The 19652-nt window shown below is 36.1% G+C and overlaps 1 protein-coding gene across 2 annotated transcripts; it reads right to left on the bottom strand.

The window, feature by feature from the left end:
• Positions 1 to 1621: 1621 nt before the first annotated feature.
• PFDN4 (prefoldin subunit 4) lies at positions 1622 to 19072 on the bottom strand. Of its 2 annotated transcripts, none has more exons than XM_003759134.2 (4): positions 18788 to 19072; positions 2817 to 2924; positions 2352 to 2492; positions 1622 to 2028 (listed from the first exon to the last, which is right to left on the bottom strand). In XM_003759134.2, the coding sequence occupies exons 1-4, from the start codon at positions 18809 to 18811 to the stop codon at positions 1897 to 1899; spliced, it is 405 nt and encodes a 134-aa protein (XP_003759182.1). In that variant the 5' UTR covers positions 18812 to 19072; the 3' UTR covers positions 1622 to 1896. The 2 variants fall into 2 exon arrangements, with proteins under 2 accessions (XP_003759182.1, XP_023351404.1); XM_023495636.2 differs by having other exon boundaries at positions 18768 to 18970.
• Between the last annotated feature and the right edge of the window lie 580 nt (positions 19073 to 19652).

The following is a 19652-nucleotide window of genomic DNA, read 5'->3' as shown; positions in this document are numbered from 1 at the left end:
GGGCTAGGTGATGAAAAAGATGGGGCTTTATTAATAAAGACAATTTCTTAAATGGGGAAATTGACAGTTCTACTGACATCTTCCTGAAAAAAACAAAGGGAAAAAGAAAACCCAAACAAAAAACTACCAATAGATATACATGCAAAGAAAAAAACTGACGGTATTATGTAACTTAATTCGTTCATTTTTCCAGTATTTGGTTGTAAAATTGCAGATAGCAAGATAAATTATTTCTTTCTACATTGATGAATTTCAACATAAACTCTTCACAATTTAGCTGTTAGATCTTTGACCCTTAGGACATCCATTGCTATTTTGGTAGCTATATAGCTCCTTTTACCTTCAAAAGATTACGGTTTTATTTTATGAACATCTTTCTACTTGTATGTTTTTCAACTATTTCAAGAAGACTACAGACAAATGTTAGTTTTTTGGTTTATTTGAAAAATCTTCATTAAATTCCTCAAGAGGCGGCTTGCCTGATGGTAGTAAAAATGATCCAAGTCAAAGTCTTGGGCTCTAGTGAGCCTAAGTTTTCGAGCACAAGAACTAGGGGACTCTGGGAAGATCAGTAAACATTTCAGTGCTCCAGGAAACTGCAATATTGCAAACCAACTGCTGTTCTGCATTTGTAAGGAAATTTCCCTTATTAGGAGTTCCATATACCAATGAAATCATAAGTCTGGACTCCAAAAACTTTTAAATGTAACAACAAAAAACACAGATTTATTTTTAGCCTTATAAACTTTTCTTTGGCAGCAAGTGACTATTCAATGGAAAATAATTCTATTATATATCAAAGTATTTAAATCAATATTTTGGCATGTCACTGCCATCTGCTGGAAAGTTAATAAAATGAAATTATCAAAATACCTGAGTTCCTTTCTGATTAGCTATAGAGAAAAATGTGCTTTCTGATGTTCTTAAAAAATGAGTTTATTTCTATTTGGAAATACCAGCAGGCTTTTAAACACATATATTTCATTATTAACATTTATCAAATATTAAATGTAACATGTAAGAAATATTGGAATGATAATGTAGACCTTACACAGTGAGTTTAGAAGGAACTCAAATACACATTCTTATTATTAGTGTGTAAACTTGGTTTCTAAGCTAGTAGGTCACTAAATCTCTCTGAGCCTTCATTTCCTCATCTGTAAAAATGGAAGGGACTAAAGCAGATAGATCATCTGTAAGGTCTCTCACTGCCCCAACAGTCTATATTTTAAAGTCCTTCCATATGCATTGTAACTACTACTGTCTAATCTTAACTTTATTTTTCCTTTTATTAAAAGATAGTACCTATTCAAAGAGGACACCAAATTAAGTTATTTTCTATAGTCAAATGAATACAGCAGAATAAGTGCATGGATAATACCTTTTTGATAATACTTTCATTGAGATGGAAGCATGGTTAATACAACTGGAAATCATATATATTAATCCCACTTTTTACAATCAATTTCTTCATCAGATGCATTCTTCACTATCATTACCCATATAGTGGGGATACCTAACACAAAGCATTCTCAATAGAAATAAAGTCATACAATTGTAATTAATCCTGTAAATGAAAATATGAAATTAAAAATTCTAAATGATAATATAGAAGCATACAAAGATTGCTTAACTGGCTTTAATAAACAGGACACAAGACCCTAATTTTGAAGTTATTATGCAAAATACACAGATGTATATACTGCTTTTTCTTTAAAAAATATAAAATAAATAAGCAAGACATGTGAAAATAGGCAAGTTTTCATTAAATAAAAAACTGAAATTTTTTAAAAGAAAAAATGTTGATTTGATTTCAACATCATATGAAGAATGGAAATCATTGTTACCAATATTCAATTTTATTAAACAAATAAAAAATTTATATTTAGAAAACTTTTAACTGTCATCTGCTTCAAGGTTTATGTTGCTCCCAAATTTTGCATATAACTGAACTTTCAAATCGGCTAACACTCGTTGGATTGATTCAACTCTGGATTCTAATGCTTCAATTTCATCTTGCAAATTTTTCTGGAAAAGGAGAAAATAACTAGTTAGCAGCAATTCCATTAAAATTTTTCATAGGTAATTTCTGAAAAATTGTACCAGAGAATATTTTAAAAACTTCAAAGTTAAGACTTGTGAGAAATAAATGAATAGCACAGCAATTTGGTAACTAAGTTAAAACATAATCACCATTTTCAGAACCAAGAGCCTTGATTATAAATTTTAGTGTTGGTTCCATGCTTAAGTACTTCAGAAGTAACGGTACATTAATTTTTATTATCAGTTAACAAAAACATAATGTGTAGAATTGTAATGCAAACATACACATACAAATATTCTCAATATACCTTTGCTTCTTCCAACATTTCTTGAGTTTCATCTTGAGAGTGGCTAATAAAAACATCACCAATTTGATAGGGAATCATTAAAGAATCTTCATCCATCATCATTATATCATCACAAGCATCTTCTAAATTTTGAAGCTGTTTCTATAAAGCCAAGAGAAAATGCCATTGAAAAGGAGAGTTTTTAAATGAACTATTACAAACACAAGTAACTTTCATTTTGAGACATGAGGTTTCAGTTTATAGAAGATTATATTCCCAAAAGTAATTAAAAATTAAATATGAAAATAAAATCTTAAATAATAAATTTTAAAGATGATTTTTAAAGTGAAAGTTTACTCAAGATATCAATACCACAATTTCCTCTAGATTTCTACATTTGGTTTTTGAATTCACAGTATTAAAAATATTTGTAACTAAAATTACATTTATTTTTTTCAACTATGAAGCTTAATATTTTCCTAATACCTTTTTAACATCTATTTCTTCCTTCAGTTCTGTGATTCTACTAGTATTCCGTGCAAATTTGTTAATCTTTTGTTGGTCTTCAAAGGTAACATTGACATCTTCTGCAGCCTGAAAAACAAATTTTTATTTTTTCCATAAAAACACGTGTTTAATAAGTGAAGAAATTTATCTATTTCCTCCCCCTTTATTTGATAGGAAAGAATTAAAATAAGCAAATATTATATGACTTCTATATTCAAGAATGGAGAATCAGATAAAAGTCCATCTTTAAAAAGTATTCCAGGGGCAGAAGAGATACATTTACACAAATAAGAAAAGATAAATTTTGAGACAGGAGAAAGAATAAACAACTAGAAGAATCAGAAAAAGCTTCCCACAAATACTTGTATTGAGTCTTGAAGGATTCAAAAGATTCTAAGAGGCTGAAGTAAAATGGGGGAAAACATGTTCCAAACATGAGGGACAAACTATGTAAAAATGTCAAGATGCAGAATCATAAAATAGAACCACAAGTTCAAGAAACACTAAGTCAATCTATTTGACTGGAATATATAAAGCACATAAAGGAAAATAACTAAATAAGTCTAGGAAGACAGCTTGGAATCAGATTGTGGAAAATTTTAAATGTCAAGCTGATAAGTTTATACTGTATCTTATCCTAGAGGCAATAAGGAACTACTTATAATTCTTGAGCAGTGGTCATGCCTGTGCATTTGAAAGATTATTTTGACAGTTTTATGGATCAGAGATGGGACAGACTAGAAACATGAAATCTATTAGGAAGTTACTGCAAAAGATCAGATGTGAAAGTTAAAAGGGCTCTAAATTAATGTAGTGATTTTGGGGGGAAAGAAGAGATATATTAAAAAAAAAAAAAAAGGTGGCACTGACAAGACAGGCAATTAAATGACTGGTGGTTGAGGGAAAGGGAAAAGTCACAAGTAACTTAAGAGACTTTGAAACTGGTTGACTAGAAAGATGCTGGTACCTTCAATAAAAAAGGAAATTTTGGAAATATGGATTTAGGAGGAAGAAGAGTTTCAACTGGACATGTTGACAGGATTAAAATTTAGGAGAATAGGGCAGGAAATATCAATTTAGGAAAATACCACTGAACCCAAGAGAATTAATGAGATCAATAAGTAAGAATGGGTAGAGAGAAAAGGAGAGTATATTGGACTGAGCCCAGAGGGGAGAGACACTTACAGATAACCTGCAAGAGGATCCAGGGATGATTCAGGAGAGAAAACTGACAAAGATTAGAGGTAGGAAAAGGATAGGGTAAGAGCAACTTTTTTAAAAATAGGGACTAGAGTATCCAGGAGGAGATAGCACTTTCAAAAATTAGAAATATCAAGAATGATGAGATCTGAAGATAGGATACTGATTTGGCAACTAATAGACTGTGAGTAACTTTAGAAAGGGCAGTTTCAATCAAGTGGTGAAGTCAGCCTGCAAGAGGTTAAAAAGTGAGGAGGTGAAGAAACGTGGGCAAAGAACAGATTTTTTTTTCTTTCTATTGGCACCTGATAATAGCTTGAGAAGATGTGAAGGTCAAGTGATTGTTTGACTGATTTGATAAAGACAGAAGATTTGTACGTGTTTGTAGGCCACAAGGAAGGTAAGGAGATGAGACTAAAAATGAGAGAATGGGACCAAAAGAGCAAAATCTCATAAAGAATGTAAAGAAGAAAGGAACAAGTAGAGACTAAGCCTTGACAAGAGCCACATTTGCCAAACACAAGGAGAAAAGGGGAATGAGAAGTGGGATTCTCAGATGTAGGTTGGGAACTAAAGGAGAAGAAAGCAGGGCATGATTCATGGACTCTTATTTTTCCTTTGTATTTGTTTCTTTTCTTTGTATTCCCAGGACTTAGCACAATGCCTGGTAATTAGCAAGCACTTAGTAAATGCCTGTTAATTAATTTTTAATAAATAGGATGTGAGAGGAGGTGGTTAAGAAAGGAAAAATAGATTTAGAATATCTAATATCTAAGTGAGGAGTAAAAGTCAGTCAGGTAAAAATCCCCCATGCAGCAGCAGAATCCCACTAAGATCAGAGAAAATAAATTTGTATTAAGTTCAGTCAGCAGTTGTATGACACCTATTTCAGAAGCTCACAAAGAGCAGAGAAAGTGAATGACAGCAGCAGCCCAGGGTTGGGCTTTAGTAAGATGTGAGATAATGTGAGACACAATGGTTGGATGAGGATGAAGTGGCAAAACATTCTAAGGCAGAAGTCAATATAGTTCAACTATAGAGTCAAGCAAAGTGATGCCAGAGAAGAGGTGATGAAATGGGAAAACAGGAAGGGGCAAAGTAACCAGAGGTCACAGTAAAGCGGGACAATTTAGCAAGTGTTAGGAAGCTGTGACCAGAAAGAATTACAGGTTATCAGTGATATGAGATCAAGGATATGATCTTCTTGGTATGGGGTTAAAAGAAAAGGAATCATGAATGATTGAATGAATTGTATGAATCATGGAGCTGAGGAGTTGGGAACTTGGGAAGCCAAAGAATAGTAATATATACACTGAAGACATGACATATGAGAGCAAAGTTGAAGAAGACTGTAAACCACCTACTAAATGCCTCCAAGGACTAGGAATTGGGAGATCAGTCAGTGGAATGAATCTCAAAAGAACCTGTTTGTTGATAAGAGCTGGTATTGGGGAAGATCGAAGGTGTGGTGAGATATGTGGGATATGTCCTAATATACGGAAAAAATGGAAGTATTCTGCACAAAAACACAAATGTCTTCAGAGAAATGCAATTAATTTGTTTTTGTCAATGCTACTCTTAACTGCCATGACTGCAGAATAACACTAATAAAATTTGTATATTTATGAAAAACATTTATACTTTAAGATGTAATAATGGGTATAATAATATGTACCAAGGGTAAACATGTGATTGAAAGAATGTTAGATTTAGAGCAAAAAGTCCTAGGTGTGAATTCTCTTTCTGCTATATCCTATCTATGTGGGACCTTTGGAAAATCGTGAATTTCCCTGGCCTATTTTTTTTTGCCTTAAAATCAGGGGGTGGAGTATCAGCCTTGATCTTCTCCAAGGTATTTTCTAAGTCTACATCTATGATTATCCATGATAGATGTTTGTTACCTAAACATTTCGTATAACTCTTCTTCATACATTTTACAATCCTATTTAATATTCTCCAAGCTCCCTGAACTGGACATTCCACCTTATGGTTTGGTGAAAATTCAGGTTATCCCCAATGCCTGGAATGTATTCTTTCCTTATTTCCACTTCTAAGAACTATTGGATTCCTCACAGATCTAATTCAGACTTCATATCCTAAGTGAATCCTTTTTTGATCCCCAAGTTATTAGAGTATTTTTTTACCCAAGTTACCTTGTATTCCGCTCTATATACAGGTTGTATCTCTTCCTATAATAAGGAAACTAGCTATATACAAGTTGCATCCCTATAATAGAAGGTACTGAAGGGAAGGAAATGTTTCATTTTATCTGTACCGAGTCTAGCATATATCTTGCATATATTAAATAGGTACTTAATAAATTACCAATTATCAAGGGAAAATGTCTTTGTTTAAGTGTTTTATTTTTCCTCAGTTGCATGTCAAACAAAATTTTTAGCATTCATTTTATAAGATTTTGAATTCCAAATTGTTCTCCTGTCTTCCTTCCCTCCCATTCCCTCTTGCAAAGATGGTAGATCATTTTATATAGTTTATGCATTTCCATATAAGTCACAATTGTGAAAGAAGAAACAGATCAAAGGAAAAAAAAAAAACATAAAAAAGAATAAAAAGTGAAAAAAAATTGCTTCAATCTGCATTCCAAGTCTATCAGTTCTTTTTTTGGTTACAAATAGCATTTTCCTTCCTGAGTCCTTTGTACTTGTCTTAGATCACTATATTTCTGAAAAGTGATCACATAATGTTACTGATATTGTGACCAAGGTTTTCCTGGTTCTGCTCATCTCACTTTTCATCTGTTCCTACAAGTCTTTCAGGGTTTTTCTGAAATCTGCCTGTTTAGCATTTCTTACTGAACAATAGTATTCCATTATATTCATATACCACAGTATTTTGCCACCATAAAAAAGAGCTGCTATAAATATTTTTACACAAGCAGGTTCTTTTCCTTTTTTTAATTACCTTTTTAGGATACAGACAAGGGAAAATTTCTAACAATGTGCCAAAAAAAAAAAAAAAAAAGGTTTTTTTTCCTGAAAAGTCATTACAAACTTCAAATTTTTCCCCCACAATTAAAAATGGTTACAAATTTTAAGGTTTCCTCATTAACTATAAAGTATCAGTGATATATGTGTGTATACATATATTTATATATATACATACATACTTTTGCTGTTCTATCTAGAAGACATCACAAGACTTTTAACTCTAGTTTCTCCAGAAATTGGTTCAAGTTCTATACTTTCTCTTTTGTTTATCTTTTTCTTAGATTTATCCAAAACTGATGGGGGAATCCACTTAAGTCTCTACCCACTATGGTATTACTCATCTTCTTGGACAGCAGATGTTTTCTTTATGGAATTCAGATGTTTATGGCCCTTGGTGCTTATGTTTATTACTGATGTTATTTTGTTGTCTGTGATTCCTTTCAGCATAATATAATGTGCTTGCTTATCTTTTTTTTTTTTTTTTTAATGTTTTTTGCTTTGTCTGATAGCATAATAGCAACTCCAGCTTTTCTGGATTCACTTGATTCTTGATAAATTGTTTTTTTCCCCATTACCCAAAGTTTTATTTTGTGTATGTCTTAGTTTTAAAGGTTTTTTTTTTTTTTAAATAAAAAACACACTACAAGATTTTACTTCCTTTATCCTAATTAAAATTCCACTTTCTGCATTCCCCATCCTCCATTAATTCCAGTGTCTTTCCTTGGCTATTTCCTGTATATAACTTACATTATACATACCTGTTTGTATCTCGTCTTCCCAATTGGATTGTAAGCTCCTTTTGAGTAAAGAATATTATTTGCCTCTTTTTGTATCTGTAGCATTTAGCATTGTCTGGCACATCGTGAACAAATGATTAAATCTACTCTTCTGAATTAGTTTTATTAAATTGTTTAATCTTTTCACATTTAAAATTATAAGAATTAGGTTTATATTGTCTTCCATCTGTCTGCAAAGTTGTTTCTTTTCTTCTCAAAAGATATGCTTTTCCCCACTCCTGCTATAAACATAATACTGTTTCTTCATTTACTTAATCTTTTCTAAGGTGGTCCTGTTCCCATCTACCCTCCAATCCTCATAAAAGAAAAAGCACTGATTCACCTTTAGGCAGGGTGTCACCAAGTTCTGAAGTTCAAAATGTTCACATCAAGGGGGCAGCTGGGTAATTAATTGATAAACTGAAGAGGGAGGGAGGGAGGGAGGGAGGGATGGAGGGAGGGAGGAAGGGAGGGAGAACACGAACATGATGTTCCCATCTGCCTCTTTAGTATTAGTTCTAGGAGATTTTTACTCTTACCTATCTCCTTATGTATACATAGAAAGAAGTCCCTTGTTAACATGGTTGTAGTAGCTGTCCTTGCCTTCTGCAATTATTTATTCACTCCTTCTGCATTTCTATTGTCTGGGGTATTCAAAGGGTAAATCTTGTGTTTTTCTTTCTGCAAAGTTACTAGCTAGTCACAAATTCACAGGTTAGGTCATCTTTGGGATGCATCATGAGTGCAAAGAGAGCAGCTCTTTGCAGCATATTATTCCATTCCCTCCTCTTTTCTAATCAATTCAGAATAATCTAGACTTTATTTGAATGTCCTTCATGAATTAAGGAACTTAGTATTTCTGATATGAATTGTTAAATTTAATCACCATATGTTTAGAGTTCTAAGTCTTTGCTTTTTTTTTTTTTTTCTGGAGGTGATTTGTGAATTCTTTCAACTGCAATTTCATTTTCTATGGTTAGAATTTCTGGGAAGTTCTCTACTATTATATCTTTCATTATTAAGGTTTATTTTAATTTTTTTTCTCTTCTTTTAGGTTGCCCTTCACTCCCATGTATTTGCATTCATAATCTATTATTTTTTTGTTGTTGTTTCTTTTGTGAGGCTTACCATTGCAGATTCTAGTTTTTCCATTCTGCTCATTATTTCTGCTCTCTCAATTCTCATTTTCTCATATAAAGAACAACTTTCACAGGCTCCTCTGTCTCAAGTGTTGAATCATCTTCCTTTGCCTTGTAAAATACTTATTCATAGATGCCTGAACTTATCTATTAGATCTGGAGGTCATTATTTCCTTCTCCTTACTGTTTTTCCTTTTAATGTATCTGTTTACGTGGAACATCCAAAGTTTCACTCCCTCCCCTAATATTGTGCTTTCCTTAGGAGCTGGATCTCCAAAGCATCTCAGGGTCCTCCTACATTGGGCAATGGTTCATGATTCATTTTTCACCAGCCTAAGTCTCCATGCCAACTGACTTCTGGGTGATCAGAACTGACTTCAGTTGGTTGTTGGGCTTTTCCCCTCAGGCTTGGTGATATAGCCCCCTACACAAAGGACATCCTTTCCTGCTCACTTGTTATACCTCTCTACCTCAATTCTCTGGCCCAGCACTAAAAGTTTAAAGCTGTGTAAATACTATTTTCCCCAGCACTGACAGGTCAGACCTTTGCAGTGCTGATCCTTTCAGGTAGAAGAACTACTATCTATAGCCAAGTTGGCAATCCTAGCCTCAGCAAACTTCTACAGCCTGGAGCCAGGGAGTCTCCAAAGCAATGGAAAGGGAGGAGGGGACCAGAATTTAGGTGTTGGTTTTGTAGTAAACTGTGTCATGCCTTTTAATCTGGTTGGTAAAGTAGGAAGAGGAGAGACTGTGCAGACTGAGTTCGGGATCAATAAACTCAGTTCATGGTGGGGAGAAGGGGAGAAAGAGGGAAGCCCTGTTTGTAGTTGTTTTTTAACTTCTTGGATTCTGGGTTGAATCCAAACAACTTTGTCTTTGGCACATATATTCTGTTTTGGAGAGGTCTTAGATATTGTGAAGATCAGAGAAAATGTCAGTCCTTCTTCACCTTATTATTCATGTGACCTGGAAGTTCTATAATATAATTTCTATGGGAAAATTTATTCTAAGCAATCTACTTACAAACAAGAATTTTTTTTAAACTGATCTTTTTTGAGGTTTTAATTTTCTTTTGTAGATATTTGGGCTAAAAAAGGAAAATAACCTATAGGTATAAAAAATAACAGCTCTCTTCTTAGGGCAAAAAAACAAAAAAAAGGAAATTGAAGAGATGCCCATTAATTGGGGAATGGCATAATAAACTGTGGAATGTGTTTGTGATGGAATATTATTGTTCCATGGGAAATGATGAGCAGGCTGCTCTCAGAGAATAAAACAAAACAAAAACCTGGAAAGTCCTCCATGAACTCAAGAAAAGTGAAACTGTATTGAATTCATAGTAATTATAATGTTCTGGGATGACCAGGGCAAATGACTTTGCTATTCTCAGTAGTGCAATCATCCACAACTACTCTGAAGGACTTAAGATGAAAAATTCTATCTATACTCAGAGATGGAACTGATTGTGTCTGAATACAGACTGAAGTGCTGTCCCACTGGAGTTTCTTCCCTCCCCTCCCTTCCCCTTTCCTCTCCTCTCCCTCCCCCTCTCCTTTCTCTCTTAATTTTTTTTTTGAGGTTTTTTATTTTCATTAGGGTGAGAGATCTATGTTTTCTTTCACAATTTGACTTTTATGGAAAAATGTTTTATATAACTTTGTGGGTGGGGGGATAAGGGAGGAACACTAAACTCAAAAAATTTAAAAACAAATGCAAAAAAAATTGTTTTGAATTTAATTGGAGAAAAACACTAAATGAATAAACTTTTTTCTTTTGTTAAACAATACATATCTAATTTGTAGCATTACAGCCCCTGCCTCCTCCAAAAAAGATAGTATAATTTCTAAGGGGCAAATAACTAAATCCAGAGTTCTTTCACTTAATCATTTAAGCAAGTACCTCTTCAACTATTTGTGAATGGAGGATGTGCCAAAGACATTGAACTAGAGAAAAACTTAGAAATCATAGAATCATACATTTTAAGCATGAAGAAACCTTAAAAGCCATTTAGTCCAATCCCTCCATTTTACAAATGAAGAAATTGAAGTTCAAATAGATCAAATGCCTTGACCATAGTCACACAACTACTGAGTAGCAGGGCTGAGACTCAACTCTAGATCCACAGTTCTTTTCTTTATCCCATCTTTCTATTTCAGAATAGCATGTATGCTAATAAACCATTTTCTAAAGGAAATACATTGTTACTTGCAATAATGGATTTGTAATAATCCACCTATATTATTTCTCTTGGTCTCTTTTGATCAATTAGAATGTATTCATGAGACAATTGCTTACTTAGGGGTAAAGTCCATACTCACAAAAAATAGCTAAGTGGCCTATACATCATAATCATTTCAGTAATCTATTTCATATGGGTTCATATCACAAAAATGCAGGAAATCAATTACATCATCTACTTGATCTCACAACCAGAAAGAAATGTAGAAATCTCTAATACTCAAGGAGTAAAAATGAATGAATACTTCCTATATATTCATATATACTACATATTTATTTGTCATGACCAATCCCCTCAGCTTCGCACAGACAAGACCACATCTCTATCTTGCTACTGTGCACAAATATCCCACTTTCATGATCATGAACTTTGAAATTCCTTTACCTGATTATAATCTTGGATTGCTTTTCTTTTCCCTCTGTCTTATGTTCTTTGCCCTCACTGTAACATTTAACTTTTCTTTTCCCCATTCTTTTCTTTCCTTTCAATGAACCAATCCAACTTTATTCTATCTTGTATTCTCAAATCACTTGTCCCCAGTGCTCAACCTTGAATTACTCCCACTATCCACTGCCAAAGCTACTAACCTCATGTTGATGAAAGCAGCTGGAGATTAATGAATCTGTGCAGATTGAGATCACTACAATGTTATGTCACAGTCTCAATTAGGCCCTGAAAGCAGCAAGGGAATCCTTTTATAACCTCCTTAATATTCCATTCACCAAAGTGGTTTTTCCAAACCTTTTTTTATCTTTCCTTAATTGTCCCATAGCTCCCCCTCCCTCTATACTCTCAACTAAGAATTTGCTTCATATTTCATTGAAAAAAAAAAGTGGACATTTGATGAGAACTTCTCTTCTCCCTACTTCTTCATCTCAAATCACTGGGATATCTTCTTCTAGTTTGCTCTTTTACTCCTGGTCTCACATACAGAGGGTGACCTCCTTGCCAAAGAAAACCTGTCTGTATACTTTCTTGTTACCATTCTACTTCAGTAGGCTGCTCCCTCTATCATCCTTACTCTCTATTCTTGAATCTTTCTATCTTCTTGCTAGTTATTGCCCATAAATTCACATGTCTCCCTACCTTTAAAAAATCCTTACTTGATCTGTCCACCCTTGCTATCAATCATCCTCTAACTCCTCTTTTTTTCTGGATAAACTCCTTTTAGAATGCTGTCTATACTTATCACTTCTACTTCCTTCCCTCTCATCTTTTGATCTTCTGCAATCTAGCTTCTGACCTCATCTTTCAGCTGAATTTACTCTCTCCAAAATTACCTATATGACCTTGTAATCAGCAAATCTACAGCATCATCCTTCTTGACCTCTCTGTCCCTTTGACACTGTTCATCACTTTTCTCCTTGACATTCTCTTCTAAGTTTCAATGGCACATCTCTTCTGCTTTTCCTACCTGACAACTCCTTTTGTCTTCTTTGCTTGATATTTTTCCATTTCATACAAGCTAAGTGTTTTTTTCAAGATACCCCACAAATCCTTTCTTCTTTCTTTATTCTATTTCTTTTGGTGTTCTTGATCATTTTCATGGGTCAAATATATTCGATAATAGTTAACAGAGAGCACTAATATAGCACCTTAATTTTTTAAAAAGTGCTTTATAAATTTTCTCATGTTATCCATTTTGGAGAGAAGGAAACTTGCTTATTTGCACAGCTAGTGAGTATGTGAATTAAGTTTTGAACTTATCTTTCTGAATCCAGGGTCAAAGTTCTCTCTATTGTACCACCTGGTTGCCTCAGTTGCTATACAGATGATTCTCAGATCTATATATCCAACCCTACAATTTCTCTTCTGCCCTCTAGTGGCACATCTACAAATGACTCTTGGATATTTCATAGATGAACATATCCAAAACTTAAATCATTCTCTACCTCTCAACCAACAAAATAAAACAAACAATAAAAATAAAAAAAAATAAAAAAACTAAATCCCTTCTCCCCCTTCTAAATTCCCCATAACTATAGTATAACCATCAGGCAGGCAACCCAAGTGTACTGTCAACTTTACCTTCACAACTTCTCCTGTACACTTCTCCTTTCTCTCTACTCTGATTCTGGTGCAGATCTATATTATTTCACCCCCTGACTATTGCTATAGGCTTCTGGTTAGTCTCCCTGACCCTACTGGACCACACTGATCCATTTATCTACCAGAATGATTTTTCTAAAGCACAGATCAGAACATATTGTTCTCTCACTATTTAATAAATTCCAATAGCTCCCTTCAGATCAAATAAAAAATTCTGTCTTTTAATATCCTTCATACCATAATTCCTTTCTAGACTTTTCTCAATATATTTACCTCCTTCTAAATATTCTGCTGTCCAGTCACCCTGGATTCCTTGCTATTCCTTCAAAAGACATTGCATCTTCCAATTTTGTGCATTTTCACTGCTTATCCCCCAAGGTTTTTTTTAATACTCTTCATCTATAACTCCTAGATTCCCTGATCATCTCAGCTAAAACCCTTTCTTCAAGAAGCTTTTGTTGGTCCCTCTTACTACTGCTGAAATTATCAGCAATCATATATACATATATACATATACACACGCACACATCTTTAATGTGCACAGTAGTTCATTTATTATTTCCACTTCATTTATTTTCTCTCACTTCTGATCCTTTGCAGCTGCTTCAAGATGACAAATATGGAAATATGTTTTAAAGGATTATATATATTTAACCTATATCAAACTGCTTCCTCTTGGGGAGGAAGGAGAAAAATTTAGAACATAAAGTTTTACAAAAATCAATGTTGAAAATTCTCTTTACATGTATTTGGAAAAATAAAACACTTTTGGGAAAAAAAAGGTGAGTGGCTTGAGGGCAAGGGCTAATTTTGGCTTTCTTTGTACCCCAGAACTCAGCATAATGCTTGGCCATATTAACTGTCTAATAAATGTCTTTTGTTTGCCTGCTTGCCAAAGATAATGGTACTCTTAAAAGAAATAAGAAAAGTATAGAAGGGGAATAGATTTTGAGGGAAATGACTTCTATTTGGATATAACAGGTTTGAAATGTAGTTGGGTCTTCCAAGTCACAGTAAATTGCTGATTTAGGATTGGAGTTCAAAAGAGATGATTGCTAGATAGGGTTAGTTTTAATATGTTAACAAGAATATGTACTAAGTACTTTTAGTCCTTCTATTACTATTGATCTTTATATATAAATGATCTCTCCCCAACTGGATTATACATTTCTCAGGCAGAGACAATGTCAAAGAATCAAAAAAAAAAAAAAAAAAAAAATCTAAAAGCCAAGAATATTTGATATTATATAGTTTATAGGACAAAATATTAAATGGTTTGCTCAAGGCCTCCAAACCCATTATTTTTAAGCCTTTTTAAACCTGCATTTTTAGTGCCCGACATAATACCTTGTTCTATATTTGTTGAAAACAGACTAAGCATAAGGACTAGCTCAGTACTTGTTGACAAAATAGAGTAAGCACAGAATTCTGACTGCCCACAAGTCAAGAGGTCTTTATCAAATGCCTACTACTGGACAAGTAGTGTGATAAATAATGGGGATAAAAGAGAAAAGCAAAATCAGTCTTTCCCTTAAGCTTACCATGAAACTGGAGAGACAAAATACAAACAAAATATATACAGGATAAATTGGATATAAATACAGAGGGAAATCAGTGAAGCTAGTAGGGAAAACATTCCATTATAGGTTAAGAGATGACCTAGAATATTCAATATACTAACAACTACATAGTGCTTTAGTATTTTTTAATCAGTTGTTTTTCAGTTGTGTCCAAATCTTCCCGCCACTATTTGGGGTGTTTTGGTGCCTTCTTGGCAAAGATTACTAAAGTGATATGCCATTTCCTTCTCCAGTTCATTTGACAAATGAGGAAACTGAGACAAACAGGGTTAAGTGACTTGTCGCAGGGTTACATGGTTATTAAATGTCTGAAATCACATCTCAACTCAAGTCTTCCTGACTCCAGGCCCAGCATTCTCTCCATTGTGCGAAGGCATTCCCCTTGGTTTTCCCCGATCTCTATTAGTAACCTCTCCTCTTTTGAGGTCATGAAATTCATATCTACCACCCAATGGGAAAACATGTTAGCTTTTGTCTATTAAACCTACAGATCGTTCCCTATCTTTTCTCAATGAGACAATTTTTCTCTCTTCTGCATCTTCTGACCTCAAACTAAGGGACTTTAATATACATTTTCATTCTCTTTCAAATACCCTTATATTCCCCATTATGTTTTTCAACCTACTCACTTCACATGACTTTCATCCCATTCAGGCATTACAGAGATGGTCATGGCCTTGATCTTGCCATCACCTACAAATGTACTGTCTCCATCTTCAAGAATTATAAAAATTCTCTTATTTGACCAAAATCTATTGGCTTTCCCGTTCTCCCTTTATCTTCCCTTACCAGTCTACTCTTTTGTCTATTCCATGACCTCCATTCCCTCAACCCTTCAGTTCTCTCCAAACCATCTCCCCTGCATCTGCCACTCTCCCTGTTTCCCTCAACTTAACTCCTTGGTGAACTAATTCAACTTTATACTTTCATCTGAAAGTATATGCAATGACAAGTTCCCCTGATAATAACAAGCTCCCCCAACAATCTTCAGTCTTAAAACTCTCCCATTGTGTACCACCTTTACTCTTACATATATGCTGCTGAATGATGGTGGAGAAAATCACTCAACCATTTTGATTATATCTACCACAAACTTAGGTCATACAGACGCCCTAGGCCATCACCAATGCTAGGCAATCCTACTATATCTATCTTATCAACTCACAATTCCACTCTCCAAAACAGATCTTCCAAATTTTTCATCCTTTCCCAAATCTCTCATAGCTCCTTCATCCCCACACCCTCTCAGCTGACAACCTTGTCTCAATAAAGTACTTTTGTGTTTTAGAGAACAAATCGAGACCATCCATTGTGAACTTTCTCTTCTCTTTTTCATATCACTCAAATATTTTCTGCTATTATCTCCTTCTTCACACCTATAAAGTGTGACATGAAAAGGAGACTTTCCTCCTTTCCAAGACTAACTCCTCTGGCTTGCAAAAGTGATGCCATTCCATTTAGTCTCCTCCAACAGACTGCCCACTTTGTTATTCCCATTCTATCATTTATCTTCATCGGTTCCTGTCTATTGGCTCCTTTCCTACTATTTATAAATCCTGTCCCTACTGTCTACAAACACGTGTGTTCATGTTTCCTTCACCCTTGAAAAATCCTAATTGGATACTTCTATTCTATATATTCATTGTATTTTCCTAAATCTCTTCTGTCCCTTCTGCTTGAAAAGATGATCAGTAATAAATGTCTCCACTTTCCTCTTACTATTTGACAATTAAAGTCTTTCACAACCTGGCTTCAGATAACCTTTCCTGCTTTTTTATACATTCCTTTCCTTACCACACTAATTGGCCTTTCGATATTCTCATCTATTGTGTTCAATTTCCTATCTCCCTGCCTTTGCAGAAGTTATCTGAACACACTTGAAATGCACTATTTCCTCACCTCTGAGTTTATGTAAAATAACTCAAATGTCATTTCCTAAATGAAGCCTTTCCTGATGCTTACTACACGTGTGATCTTAGACAAGTCACTTAACCAAGGGCCTCTATTCTCTGATCTGTAAAAATAAAAGGAGCTAAATCAGATGGCCTCTGAAGACCTTTCTAGCGCTGGACTTATTATGTCTCCTGACTTTTGCTTGTCCCTCCAAAACTGTCTTTTATTTTGAATCTAAACTATATATGTTAAAAAGTTGGGTCTTCTGATTTATCTCCCTCCCTCAAGCCTCTTACTCCATATCCACCAAAATAATTTTCCTTAAGTATACAAGTCAATTCCCTACTCAACAAAGTCCAGTGACTGCTGCCTATTGCTTCCAGGATAAAATAGAAACTTATATGTTTAGTATTCTACAATTTAACAAAACTCAGCCAAATCCCATATTCCCAACCTAAAAAGAAATTTCTCTCCTTCCTTCATACTGCCATCCAACTAACCAACCTTCTCTCTGCTCCACACTTGGCACTACATCTTCCATCTAACTCACTTCCTTCAAGAAATACCTTAAAAGCACCTTCTAAAGGCAATGTTTCTTAATACTCCCAACTGTCAGAGCAGAGTAAGTGCTTAATAAGTGCTTGCTGACTTATCTGTACATACTGTCTTCCTGGATAGCTTATAAATCCTTCTTCAATTTTTTGAAATTTAATTTTTTTCTTTTTATATTCCAAGCACCTACACAAAATATATATTTACTGACATATTACATATTAGGGTCAGAATTCAAACTCAGCCTATCAAATCCAAGTCCATCATTGTTTCTCATAACCCCTCCTCAACAAAAAAAAGGGAAAGTAATTCCTAACAGACTGAAATTGGGTTTCAAGGCTATTGGTAATGTCCTTTTAGATACATATCCTATTGAGGCTCACAATTTGTGACTAAATTTGTGCTTAAAACACAAAAGTCACTGGTTGGTGGCTCAATTGAATACTGGCCTTCCTACTTAATCAGTCCCCTCAGACAATTAATTCACTTCTCCACTCTGGTATCAGTTTTGTGGTCTGTAAAATAAGCCTCGTGGTACTACCAGGAGTCCTTATCCCAGGACCCAGTCAACAGGCAGACATAGATACAATGTTTCTTTTGCAATCCTACATAAATTAGCACTAGTCCTGGAGTCAGAAGCCCTGAATTGAAATGAGGGCTCAGACACAAGCTGTGTGACCGCAGACAAATTATCTAGTCAGTGTCTACCTCGGTTTTCATACCTGTGAAATTAGAATAAGAAAGAGGACAGGACCTACCTCCTGAAGATGCAATAAAAAAATACCTGTTAAGCACCTCGCAAGCTTTAAGGTGAGACGTAAATGTCAATTACTGTTAATACCACCATGCTTATTACTTAGAAACATCAATCTAAGAATGGGTTCACTGGTCCTGCCAGACACCCTAAGAGGTCCGAGACCCACAGCAGGATTAAGAACACCTGCTCTGGAGGACCACTACGGGCTCGCGGCTCTGACACTCTTATGTCCCAAGGATCGTTTGAGATCTAAAACCTAAGAGTCTGAACGGTGCTGGGATAGGGGCGAATTGAGCCAAGCCAAAGAGAACTTGCCATGTACTTCAAGGAAGTGTCCTTCCCACTACTTCCCAGATCCCCCCTCCCCCCTCCCTACCACCACTGCACAGGCGCTCTAGGAGCTCTCCCCGTCCCTCTGCTCAGTGAAGCTGCCCCTCCCCCCAGGCCAGGCTGTGTCTTCAGGGGACCCAGAAGTCCACGAATGAGGATGGAAGGGGCAGCCAAAAGAGTCCCTCATTAATCACCGCGGCGCTCCCAGACGCGCGACCCCGCACTGGCCCTAGGAGGAGCCCGAGCCTCAAGCCTAACGCCGCGGCCCCCCAGGCAAGGCAGGAGCGGGGGGGAGGGGAAGGAGGCCGCTCCGGACGCGGGCCCCTAGGGCCGAGGGCCACATCCAGTAAGCTGACCCTCCCCGGGAGCTTAAGTCCCGCCGCGTATCCCTCGCCGGCTCCAGCCGCCCGCAACCTCCAATCCCTAGGCCACCTAAGGTCCCGACACCTCAACCCAAAGCCTTAGACCCCCAGAGCGCCCCACTCACCGCCTTCTTCATGGTGGCGGCCATCTTGGGACTGGACCATCTCCGGCTTGGGGGAGGGGCACAAATCAACCCGGGCCCCTAATGTAGCCCCTTCTGGGGTGCTTTCTGTGGGGGATCCCCCCTCCCAAAGTGGAACGTTTCTCTACTCTCTTTTTTCTGCTCTACTATGCCTGCCTTTTAGCATCTGGGAACCGAAGGAGAAGATATAAACAAGAAAGCACTTGGTATCTTCCTCTTAAAGGAACAGGCCACCCTCATTCTCCATCCTTTACTTAAAAGGGGTGTGGTGGGAAGGCTGCAGGCTACTCCTGAACGCGGAGAAAAGGGGAGGAGACCAGGCGGAGCTGCCCAATGGGAGGAAGGCGGATTGTGACGCGTCGGTAGAACCCTCCCTGAGCGACCTGCGGTTTCTTAGCCTGGCTTCCCAGGAAAGCTACCTGTCTTAAATGAGGCACTACATCGGACCATTGTAGGCCCTTAATAAATGCACCTTGACCCACTGATTGTTTCATACGAGCAGTTTAAGCTTAAAGAGGTTATAAAAATTGCTACTCTCCTGCTCACATTCTGATTCAGGCTCTTACCACTTCCCATCTGGGACTACCGCAGTAGCTCTTAATTTAAGCCAATTAATGGTTGCCTTAAGTCTCTCCCCACTCCAGTCCATCCTCCACATTACATTGCAAAGTCATTTTCCTCAAGTACAATTCTATGACAATAGGACTATTATTGCCACCTACCATGGCTCCCTATTATTACTACTAAAAATGTAAACTCCTCTGTCATGTAAAGCCCTTCACAATCTGTCTCTGACCTGCTTGCAGCTCTGTTAAACGTCACTCTAATCTACAGCCAAACTGGCCCT

This window comes from Sarcophilus harrisii, chromosome 2, assembly GCF_902635505.1.
Source record: "Sarcophilus harrisii chromosome 2, mSarHar1.11, whole genome shotgun sequence".
Lineage (NCBI taxonomy): Eukaryota > Metazoa > Chordata > Mammalia > Dasyuromorphia > Dasyuridae > Sarcophilus > Sarcophilus harrisii.
Note: the sequence above shows the minus strand (reverse complement) of the source record. Positions and strands in the feature narration are given on the sequence as shown.